This window comes from Muscardinus avellanarius (genome assembly GCF_963383645.1).
Source record: "Muscardinus avellanarius genome assembly, chromosome: 22".
NCBI lineage: Eukaryota > Metazoa > Chordata > Mammalia > Rodentia > Gliridae > Muscardinus > Muscardinus avellanarius.
Window position 1 is genome coordinate 16,363,342 of NC_137808.1, and position 11,913 is coordinate 16,375,254.

At 51.3% G+C, this 11,913-nt stretch overlaps 1 protein-coding gene across 1 annotated transcript; it reads right to left on the minus strand.

The window, feature by feature from the left end:
• Positions 1 to 1,393: 1,393 nt before the first annotated feature.
• On the minus strand, positions 1,394 to 11,451 carry HMCES (5-hydroxymethylcytosine binding, ES cell specific; the record flags this gene model as incomplete). The annotated part of the gene is made up of 6 exons (XM_080718241.1): positions 1,394 to 1,648; positions 3,707 to 3,899; positions 5,565 to 5,746; positions 7,273 to 7,398; positions 8,268 to 8,411; positions 11,269 to 11,451. The coding sequence occupies 6 exons, from the start codon at positions 11,449 to 11,451 to the stop codon at positions 1,394 to 1,396; spliced, it is 1,083 nt and encodes a 360-aa protein (XP_080574367.1).
• Between the last annotated feature and the right edge of the window lie 462 nt (positions 11,452 to 11,913).

Below are 11,913 nucleotides of genomic sequence, written 5' to 3' on the forward strand. Positions count from 1 at the left end.
TTTTTTATTCTTTATTTTTTTTATTTTTATTCTTGTGTTTTATTTGTCTTGTGGTGGCACACGCCTGCCATTCTATGACTTGGAGATTTGAGACACAAAGATCGCAGATTCAAAGCCAGCCTTGGCAAACTAGTGAGACCCTGTTTACAATTAAAAAAATAAAATGCAGCCGGGCGTGGGGGCGCACGCTTGTCATCCCAGTGCTCCGGAGGCTGAGACAGGAGGATCGCGCAGGTTCAGAGCCAGCCTCAGCTACTGAGTGAGGCTCTTGGCAACTTAGTGAGACCCTGTTTCCAAATAAAATATAAAATAGGTCTGGGAGTGTAGCCCAGAGGTAGAAAGCCCCTGGGCTCCACCCCCAGTACCACTAAATAAATAAATAAAATAAATAAAATGGGGCTGCTCAGAGGTAGAATGCTCCTGTGTTCAAACCCCAGTACTGAAACAAACAAAACTAATCCATGCCTTGCAACCGCCAGGAGAAAACTGGTTACCCAAAACTCCCTCCAGCATAATTTTACAAAATATACAGGCCAAAGTTTACCAAATATAATTTATTCAGGAAAAGTAGAAACGAAGTAACTTAATTCTAACAGGTAGAAAGAGTCCAGAGGAGCCAGGTACAGTGCAAAGACGCAACAGGCGGAGGGCAGGTTCAAGGCCAACGTGTAATTACTTGGTGAGACCATATTTCAAAATACAAGGTCAAGCTGGACGTGGTGGCTCAGGCCTCTACTCCCGTGCTTGGGAAGCTGGGACAGGAGCATGGCGGCTTTGAGGGTCTCAGCAACTCAGTGAGGCCCTGGGTTCAATCCCTGCTTCCACACGTGGGGAGTCATTAAGGTTTTCCCTTAAAGGAATACTTCTGTCCTTTGCCCAGAGTCAGTAAGGTTTGGGGTCATGGAAAGTCAAAGTCAAAGGTCTGAGAGAAGGTCAGGTGGCAATAGGAGAGAGAGAAACCCTGATGGCCAGTAGAGAGAGCGGTCAGTAGAGAAGGATGGCCTGGGATCCTTCCAAAGTAAAAGCCGGGCGCGGTGGGCACGCTCCTAATCCCCGCGCTTGGGAGGCGGAGACAGGAGGATCGCGCAGGTTCGGAGCCAGCCGCGCTGGTGTAAGAGACCCTGTTTCAAAAAAATATAAAAATAGGTCTGGGAGTGTAGCCCGGAGGAAGAAGGGCTTCCAGGAACCCCAGTACCACCAAAAAAAAAAAAAAAAGAAAATAAAGAATAAAAAATAGGGCTGGGGGTGGAGCTGGGAGGTCGAATGCCCCCAGGTCCCACACAAAAAACAAAAAGTTAGAGCGAGGGCAGCGCAGCCCAGAGGTGGACCGCCCCTGCTCCTGGGTTCGAGCCCAGTCCTGCCCCACCCGGGCGCCAGCTGCCGGGCTCGGGGGTCAGCGCCGCTGGCCGCCGCCCGGCTCCCGGGTGTCAGGCCGCTTGGCCGCAGGCTCTTCCTCCCCTTTCAGCCATCTCTCCAGGAGCCCCGCGCTGCCTCTCTTGGCGGGGAAGATGCTCTTCTGCAGGAACTGGCTGGACCACTGGGGCACAGCTGACCGGTCCTTCTGTGGGGCCTGGAGGCTTTCCTTTTTGGGTGACCCTGTGGCTAGCCACTGCAGCATCCTCTGGCTGCTGCCACTTGCCTTGGGCTCCTAGGAGAGAGAGGAGCAGCTTAGCCGGGCGTGGTGGTGCACGCCGGGCGTCCCAGGACTTGGGAGGCCGAGACAGGAGGATTTCAGATTCAAGGCCGGCCTTGGCAATGGAGCAAGCCCCTATTTCAAAACAAAACATAAAATCGTGCTGTGGGAGTAGCTTGGAGGTAGAATGCCCCTGAGCTCTATCTTCAGTACCACTTAAAAATAAATATAAGCTGGGGATGGTGGCACACACCCGTCATCCCAATACTTGGGAGGCCGAGACAAGAGGATCGCAGGTTTGAGGACAGCCTCAGCGAGTAGTGAGACTCTCATCAACCTAGTGAGACCCTGTTTCCAAATAAGAAGTAAAATTAGGCCGGGCGTGGTGGCGCACCCTTGTAATCCCAGCGTTCAGGTGGCTGAGATCAGAGGATCGCAATTCGCGGACAGCCTCAGCTACTTAGGCCCTCTGCAACTCAGTGAGACCCTGTTTCAAAATAAAGAAATAAAGAATAAAATATAGGGTTGGGGATGTAGCTCAGAGGTAGAATGCCCCTGGGTTCCATCCCCAGTCCCGCAAAAAGAAAAAGAAAAGAAAGTAGAATGCCTCTGGGTTCAATCTCCAGGACCACAAAAACAAACAAATAAATAAATTAAATTAAAATTAAAATAGCTGGTCAATGTGGTGCACGGTTGTGGTGGCGCACGCTTGTCATCCCCGCGCTTGGGAGGCTGAGACAGGAGGGTCGCGCAGGTTCGAAGCCAGCCTCAGCTACTTAGTGAGGCTCTCGGCAACTTAGTGAGACCCTGTTTCCAAGTAAAATATAAAATAGGTCTGGGAGTATAGCCCGGAGGTAGAAAGCCTCTGGGTTTCACCCTCAGTACTACACACACAAAAAAAATTAAAATAAAACAAAATATAATGAGCTGGGGTATAGCAGAGATGCAGAGAGAGCACCCCTGCATTTGAGTAAACAATTAAAACCTCTCACGTTCTTTGGGCATAAGGCCCGGCAGGGTAATGATTCTCAAACCAGCCAACTCAGCACCGAAATGTGAGTGCCGCCGCTGCCTAGACATCCTGCACCACAGCCCCGGGCGTGCGGGCGTGCGTGCGTGCATGCGTGCGTGCGTGCCGTTACTGGGAACTGAATCCAGGGCGGTGCTCTACCTTTGAGCTACACCCACAGCCCAGTTTTATTTATCATTTGGTAACAGAGTCTAGGCTGTAGAGACTGGCCACGAACCTGCCATGTCCTGTCTCAGCCTCCCCAAGTACCGGATCCCAGGAGCGTGCCACCACGCCTGCCACTGAAAAGCCAGGCCCGGTTTCAAAAGACAAACCAGGCTGGGGTGCAGCTTGGAGGCAGAAGTCCCTTGGGGTGAGTCCCCAGCACCAAAGATAAATAAGTGAAGGCCAGCACAAGCCTGTCATCCCGGTACTTGGGAGGCTGGACAGGAGGATCACAGGATCTGGGGTTGTATTTTGGTTTTTTTGGTGCTGAGGGTTGAACTCAGAGGCGTTTCTACCTCCAAGCTCTAACACCCGCCCGATTCTATTTCCTCTTTGGATACAGGGCCTCCCGAGGTTGCTAATAACCGTGCTAAGTTGCCGAGGCTGACTTTGAACCTGTGATCCTCCCACCTCAGCCTCCCAGGCACTGGGATTACAATCAAGCACCCCCATGCTGACCGTCGAACAGCTTAGAGGCCGGCCTCAGCATTGCCACCAGACTGATTCAAAACAAACGCTAAGCCGGGCGTGGGGCGCGCTGGAATCCCCGCGCTCGGGAGGCGGAGACAGGAGGATCGCCAGGTTCGAGGCCAGCCTCGGCTACTGAGTGAGGCCCTCGGCAACTCAGTGAGACCCTGTTTCCAAATAAAACATAAAATAGGTCTGGGAGTGCAGCCTTGGGGTAGAAAGTCCCTGGATTCCATCTCTAGTACCACAAAAAAAGAAAACAAACAAACAAACAAAACTAAAAACAACAAAGGGGCGGGGGGGGGGTTTGGAGGCAGGATGCCCCTGGGTTCACTCCCCAGCACCAGGGCTGTCGCTGTCTCGGACGCTACCTTTTTGCGCGGGAGGCTGGCGGGGGCCAGGCACTCCGGGGTGCTGACCCGCGAGTTGTTCACCACGGGGGACACGGGATGGAAGCAGATGTTGTCTGTGGGCCGGATGAACTTCAGGGCTTCCTGCGTGGAGACGTCACCAAAGTCGAGCCACTTGGCCACGGCCTCCTCCCCATCTAGGACCGCAGGCATCCTGGCCCGAGGGCGAGAGGTGGTTAGGCGAAGCAGGTGCGCGGGAGGAGACGCGGCTGGCTCGCAGCACACACCCAGGGGAGGCTCTGTGCAGCCTCTGCCGCACGCGCCCAGCGCGGACAGACGCGGGACGAGGTCCACAGCAAGGGGTGAGGGGGTGCACGACTACCAGCCCAGGACTCGGGAGGCCGAGACAGGAGGATCGCGCAGGTTCGAGGCCAGCCTCAGCTACGTAGTGAGGCCCTCAGCAACTTAGTGAGACCCTGTTTCCAAATAAAGAATATCTGGATGCAGGGGCGCAGGCTTGTGATCCCAGTACTAGGGAGGCTGAGACAGGAGGATCGCAGGTTCGAGGACAGCCTCAGCAGCTTAGTGAGGCTCTCGGCAACTTAGTGAGACCCTGTTTCAAAATTAAGAATAAAACACAACTGCTGTAGGTGTAGCTTGAAGGTAGAATGTCCCCGGGTTCAATCCCCAGCCGCCCCCCACAAAAACCACAGAAGAGTGAGAAGTGATCTAATTGGGTCTAATGTCTAGTATGTGCCAGGTCTGCACCCATTCTGACAAGATGATCGACTTTTTGTTCGTTTGGGTGTTTTTGTTTTGTTTTGTTTTGTTTTTTTGGTACTGGAGGTTGAATCCAGGGTAGTCTACCTTTGACTTCCAGCCCTAATTATTTTTTATTTTGAAACAGGGTCTCAGTAAGTTGCTGAGGGACCTCGCTAAATTACTGAGGCTAGCCTCAAACTTGTCATCCTCCTGTCTCAGCCTCACAAGTACTGGGATTACAGGGGTGTGCCACTATGCCTGGCAAAATATGAGAGTTTATAAGTTTGTTTTTTTTGGTTTTTTTTTTTTTTTTTTTGGTGGTACTGGGGTTCCTGGAAGCCCTTCTACCTCCAGGCTACACTCCCAGACCTATTTTATATTTTTATTTGGAAACAGGGTCTCTTAAGCCAGCATGGCTGGCTTTGAACCTGTGTGACCTTTTTGTCCCTGCCTCCCAATTGTGGGGATTACAGTGTGCTCCACCACACCCGGCTAGTCTTATTTATTTATTTATTTATTTATTTATTTATTTATTTATTATTGGTGGTACTGGGGTTCCTGGAAGCCCTTCTACCTCCGGGCTACACTCCCAGACCTATTTATGTATATATATATATTTTTTTATTTGGAAACAGGGTCTCTTAAGCCAGGGAGGCTGGCTTCGAACCTGCGCGATCCTCCTGTCTCCGCCTCCCAAGTGCGGGGATGACGAGCGTGCGCCGCCACGCCCGGCTATAAGTTTAATCTGTAAAACTAAAACTATAGATCCCAGCCGGGCGCGGTGGCGCACGCTTGTCATCCCCGCGCTTGGGAGGCTGAGACCAGAGGATCGCGGTTCGCAGACAGCCTCGGCTACTTAGTGAGGCCCTCTGCGACTCAGTGAGACCTGGTTTCAAAAAAAAAGAATAAAAAAAAAAAAAGGGCTGGGATTGTAGCTCAGAGGTAGAATGCCCCTGGGTTCCATCCCCAGTAACACACACACACACACACACACACACACAAATAAAAATAAAATAAATCAATAAAATAAAATAAATAAATAAAGCCATCTATCTAACTAAGGCACGGAAGGCAAGCATTCCGACTTGTCTGTCCAGGGGCAGGAGGTGGGGCTTGCCTGTGGTGGATGTCACTCAAGCCTTTGCAGGAGTCCACGGTGATGATGGTGTAGGAGTAGAGAAGGTCTCCTCCCGCTGGGGGCTGCCAGCAGTCAAAGATGCCGGCCATGGTCAGCGGCCTCCAGGCCACCCACACCTCCTCCCAGTTGTCAGCACTGTCCGCGGCGTCGCTGCTACCCAACTGGAAGTAAAGTGGCAGCGTAAGCGGTGCGGGGGCGCGTGTGCCATGCACTTGGGAGGCTGAGGGGGAGGCTCGGAGGTTCAAGAGGCCTCTAAGTGAGACTGTTTAAAAAAACAAAGAAAGCCGGGCGTGGCGGCGCACGCTTGTCACCCCCGCGCTTGGCAGGCTGAGACAGGAGGATCGCACGGGTTCGAAGCCAGCCTCAGCTACTTAGTGAGGCTCTCAGCAACTTAGTGAGACCCTGTTTCCAAATAAAATATTAAAAAAAGGTCTGGGAGTATAGTCTGGAGGTAGAAAGCCTCTGGGTTCCACCCCCAGTACCACAAAAAAGAGCCGGGCGTGGTGGCACACGCTTGTCATCCAGCATTCAGGAGGCTGAGACCAGAGGATCGTGGTTCGCGGACAGCCTCAGCTACTTAGTGAGGCCCTCTGCAACTCAGTGAGGCCCTGTTTCAAAATAAAGAATAAGCCGGGCGTGGTGGCGCACGCTTGTCATCCCTGCGCTTGGGAGGCTGAGACAGGAGGATCGCGCAGGTTCGAAGCCAGCCTCAGCTACTTAGTGAGGCTCTCAGCAACTTGGTGAGACCCTGTTTCCAAATAAATATAAAATAGGTCTGGGAGTGTAGCCCGGAGGTAGAAAGCTCCTGGCTTCCACCCCCAGTACCACCAAAACAAAAAACAAAAAACAAAATAAAGAATAAAAAAAAATAGGACTGGGGGTGTAGCTCGGAGGTAGAACGTCCCTGGGTTCCACCCCCAGTACCACAAGAAAAAAAAAAAAAAAAAAAGACTGGTTTCAACAGCTACTACCCCCCATGCACAAAAACCAAAATAAAACTGGGTGTCTGGTTACAAGAGAAGAATTGTTTCGGCCTTTTAGTTAAGATTAAGTGCTGTCATGACAGAAGAAAAACGCCCTTCTTTGGACTGTGGTTACGTATTACTTATGCTGTGACAGTTCTTTTTTCCAGATGTTTGTCCTGCGGGTGGAACCCAGGGGCATCCGACCTCCTAGCTGCGCCCCCTGCCCGATTTTTTCTTCTTTATTTTAAAACAGGGTCTCACTGAGTTGCAGAGGGCCTCACTAAGAAGCTGAGGCCGTCCTCCAACTGTGATCCTCCTGTCTCAGCCTCCCTCCCGAATGCTGGGATTACAGCGCGCGCCCGCACGCCCGGCTTTCTCTTTATTTCTGTAGCACTGTGGCATTCTACCTCAGCGCCATAGCTGCAGCCCTACTTTATTTCCTATTTTACAATCTCACAAAGTTGCTGAGGTTGGCCTTGAACCTGTGATCCTCCTGCTTTCAGCCTCTGACGTCCTGGTGTTACAGCTGCATGCACCCACATCCAGCTATGGCGGGGCAGTCGGGAGAAGTGCCCCATCAGGTGATCTTGTCGTGGTGAGAACGTGGAGGGTTTGCTTACTAAGCCCTACCCCCTAGCACGGTGGTGTATCTGACCTGTCATTCGCCAGACCCCGCCACGAGGTCCGTGGACTAGGATTTGTCCCCCGTGCTCCCCAAATACCTTCTGTGCCCGGGCCTGGGGGAAGTAGATGAAGTAGGGCTGCCGCTGGCTCGTTCCGGGGCGTCGCTGCCACTCATAGAATCCATCCGCTAAGACCACGCAGCGTCTCCCCTTCCCCAGAGGCACCTGGAGGGAAAAGAGCGAGACGCTGCCTCAGAAACAAGCACGCGCCGCGGGAGCACCACCGCACCCGCGCGCCAGCCATCCCCGTGCTCCCACGGCGGAGGCGGGAGGATCGCAGGCGCTGGGCTGCCGGCACTCAGACCGCGCTCCTTTCTTGTAGCAACGGGGATGGAATCCTAGGGCGTTCTACCTCTGCCACCCTTACCCTCAGTCCCTTTTTTTTTGTGGTACTGGGGGTGGAACCCAGAGGCTTTCTACCTCCGGGCTATACTCCCAGACCTATTTTTATACTTTATTTGGAAACAGGGTCTCACTGAGTTGCTGAGAGCCTCACTCAGTAGCTGAGGCTGGCTTCGAACCTGCGCGATCCTCCTGTCTCAGCCTCCCAAGCGCGGGGATGACAAGCGTGCGCCTCCACGCCCGGTTTATTTTTGTTTGGAAACAGTCTTGCTAGGTTACTGAGAGTGTTTTTATGCAGCTGAGGCTAGTCTCAAATCTGTGATCCTCCTATCTCAGCCTCCTGCGTACTGAGATTACAGGCATACACCGCCATGCCTGGCTCTAGAATCTCATTTCTCAAAAATACAGAGCAATAGCTGGACATGGTGGCGCACACCTATAATCCTCCTACTTGGGAATCTGAGACAGGAGGACTGGAGTTCGAGAACAGTGTCGTCAGCAACTTACCTAGACTCTCGGCAACTGAGACTGTTTCAGAACAACAAAAAAAGGTTGGGGTATAGCTTGAGGACATAACACCTCTGGGATCGACCTCCAGTACCCGCCCACACACACAGACACACACGGAAGAAAGAAAATAAAGCATCAACCGCACAATCAGAACAGCCTGTGCCCCCGGAGCAGCCGCCCACCTTGAAGGACAGCTTCTCCAACATGGTGTCGCTGCGACAGTTGGCCGTGTTGAACTGCAGCTTGGAAGGGTCACTGTCTTTGAACCAGGATGGGACCAGGCCCCATCGCATGGGCGCTATTATCCGCTCTGATGAGTCAGCTTCCTGCCTCAGAAGAAAGGGGAAGATCAATGAGGACATGGTAAGGAAATTCAAAACACCAATTTGAGCATATCTGTTATGTTCCGATCAGTATTAAGCCAGGTAAGGTGGTGCGCACGCCTGCAGGCCCAACCTCCCTGGAAGGTCAGTCAGGAGGACCACGGGTTCAAGGCCAGCCTCAGCAACTTAGTGAGACCCTGTTTCCAAAATAGGTCTGGGAGTGTAGCCCGGAAGTAGAAAAGCCCCTGGGTTCCACCCTCGGTACCACCAAAAAAAAAAAAAAAAAAAAAAGAAATAAAAAAGAAAAAAGAAAAAGTAAGTCAGGTGTGGTGGTGTATGCTTGTAATCCTAGTACTTGGGAGGCTGAGCTAGGAGGACTGGAGGTTCATGGTCAGCCTCAACTACTTTGTGAGGTCTTCCACAATTTACCTTGTTTCAAAATAAAGAATAAAAAAAAAATAGGACTAGGGTTGTAGAATGGAGGTAGAATGCCCCTGGATACCTAGCACCGCAAAAAAATAAAGTAAAAAGGGCTCAGGAGTAACTTGGAGAGAGGAAGCCCATGAGTCAACTCTCGGCACAAAATAAATAAATAAATAAATAAATAAATAAATAAATAAAGCCAGACATGGTGGCGCACGCTTGTCATCCCAGCATTCGGGAGGCTGAGACAGGAGGACCTCGATTCGTGGACAGCCTCAGCTACTTAGCGAGGTCCTCTATAACTTAGTGAGACCCCCGTTTCAAAGTAAAGAATAAAATATAGGGCAGGGGGTGTAGCTCGGAGGGAAGAGTGCCCCCTGGGTTCCATCCCCAGACCAGAAAAAAGAAGGAAAATAGAGAGAAATCCTGTTCTCACAAATTCTATTGGCCGCCTTTATCTCGAGTGCGTTCCCTAGCGTGCACACCGAGCTCACACAGGAGTACCGTGAACGCAGCGTGGCCGCGGCCGCAGCCCCCGGGGCGGCTCGCTCGGGGTCACCTTACCTCTGCCCCGTGCGCTCTGAACAGAACAGCTGGGGCCACTGAGGCCGACGAAAGAGGAAGCAGTGTGCAATCAGCGGTTTCACACGCACACCACAGTCTATATACAAGCAGATGGATGCTCAGCTGCCGGAACGTTTCCAATTTGGTTTTACAATTTATTTACTCATTTATTTATTTATGGTACCAGGGGTTGAGCCCAGGGAGGTTCTATCTCTGAGCTATACCCCCAACCCTATTTTGTGTTTTATTATGAAATACTAAGTTGCCGAGGCTGGCCTTGAACCTGCAATCCTCCTGTCTCAGCCTTCCAAATACTGGGATGACAAGTGTGCACCACCATGCCCAGCTATAATTATGCCGTCTTTTGAAAAAAAAAATTTTTTTTTTAGCTGGACGTGGTGGCGCACACTTGTAATCCCCGCGCTTGGGAGGCTGAGACAGGAGGATCGCGCAGGTTCGAAGCCAGCCTCAGCTACTTAGTGAGGCTCTCGGCAACTCAGTGAGACCCTGTCTCCAATAAAGTATAAAATAGGTCTGGGAATATAGCCCGGAGGAAAAAGCCCCTGGGTTCCACCCCCAGTACCACCAAAAAAAAAAAATTTTTTTTTGTGTGTGCGTGTGTGTATGTGTGCTACGGGAGATGGAACCCAGGGGCATTCTACCTCTCAGCTACACCTCCAGCCCTGTTTTTTTATTCTTTTTTTTTTTTTTTTTTTAGGTGGTGCTGGAGATGGAATCCAGCGGCATCCTACCTCCAAGCTACCTCCAACCCAAGTTTTTATTCTTTATTTTGAAACAGGGTCTCACCGAGTCGCAAAGGGCCTAAGTAGTTGAAGCTGTCTGCAAACTGCAATCCTCCCGTCTCAGCCTCCCGAATGCCAGGATTATACGCATGAACCACCTTGCCTGGCTTTTTATTCTTTTATTTTGAAACAGGGTCTCATTAAGTGGTAGAGGGTTATTAATTACTGATGCTGACTTCAAACCTGTGACCCTCCTGTCTCAGCCTCCCAAGTACCAGGGTCACCAGTGTGCACCACCAGGCCCAGCCGGGAACATATTTTCCTTTTCCCTATTGGTTCTCCAAGATATTTATCTTTTTTTTTTTTTTTGATGGCGGCGGCACTAGGTATAGAAATGAAACCCAAGGTTACCACTCAGCTACAATGCCAGACATGTGTGTATCTGTGTGTGTGTGTGTGTGTGTGTGTGTGTGTGTGTGTGTGTATTGTGGCATTGGGAATTGAACCCAGGGGCATTCTACCTTCAAGATATACCCCCAGCCCTATTTTTTTTTGTGTGTGTGTGGGGGGTAGGTAGTTGGGGTGGAACCCAGAGGCTTTCTATCCCCGGGCTCTACTCCCAGACCTATTTTATATTTTATTTGGAAACAGGGTCTCACTAAGTCGCGGAGAGGCTCACTAAGGTAGCTGAGCCTGGCCTCGAAACTGCTCAATCCTCTTGTCTCAGCCTCCCAAGTGCTGGGCTTACAAGCGAGCGCCAAACACCCAGCTCTTTAATTATTATTATTATTATTAATTATTATTATTATTATATCTGTATCAGCAACTTAGCAAGACCCCATTTCAAAATAAAACGTAAAACCAAGTGTGGTGACACACACCTGTAATCCCAGTACACGGGAGACCGAGACAGGAGGATCACAGGTTCAAAGTAAGCCTCAGAAACTTAGTGAGACTCTCAACAATTTACCAGACCCTATTTCCAAAAAAAAAAAAAAAAAAAGGGGGTGGGGGCTGTGTAGAAGGCCCCTGGGTTCCGCCCCTAGTACCACAAAAAAAAAAAAAAAAAAAGTCAGATGACCGCCAGGATTGTGGGTCAGAAGCTCTGCAGGAGACATCAAGCTGGTTACCTTCTCAAAGTGCAGTCGCGACACCAGCACGGGGCTGCTGGACTGAGGGCTCTTGTTGTAGGACGGGCTGTACTTCTCTGGGTCCCTCCACGCGGGGAGCCGCTGCTGGCCCTGGCGATTCTGATAGGCGCAAGCTCTTGTGAGAACATCTCTGGGCAGGTGACAGGATGTTCGTCCACACATGGTTCCCTGTTCTTCTCCTGACTTTCAAATGGCAAAATAGAAGAAATTATTTACATATCAAATACCAGATCTTGATAGCCCGGCGTGGCTTGGGAGGCGGAGAAAGGAGGATCCCACAGGTTTGAAGCGACTTAGGCTCTCAGCAACACTGAGGCCAAAGTATAAAAAACAGGTCTGGGCGCCGGGCGTGGCGGCGCACGCTGTCAGCCGGGACCTGGAGGACCGCGGTTCGCGGACAGCCCCAGCTACTTAGTGAGGCCCTCGGCAACTCAGTCAGGCCCTGTTTCAAAATAAAGAATAAAAAATTGGGCCGGGGGTGTGGCTGAGGTCAAATGCCCCTGGGAGTATAGCCGGGAGGTAGAAAAGCCTCTGGGTTCCACCCTCCAGTACCTACAAAAAAATAAAGACCAGATCTTGGCCAGGTGTGCCCCCGAGGCCTGTAATCCCAGAGCTGCGGGAGTT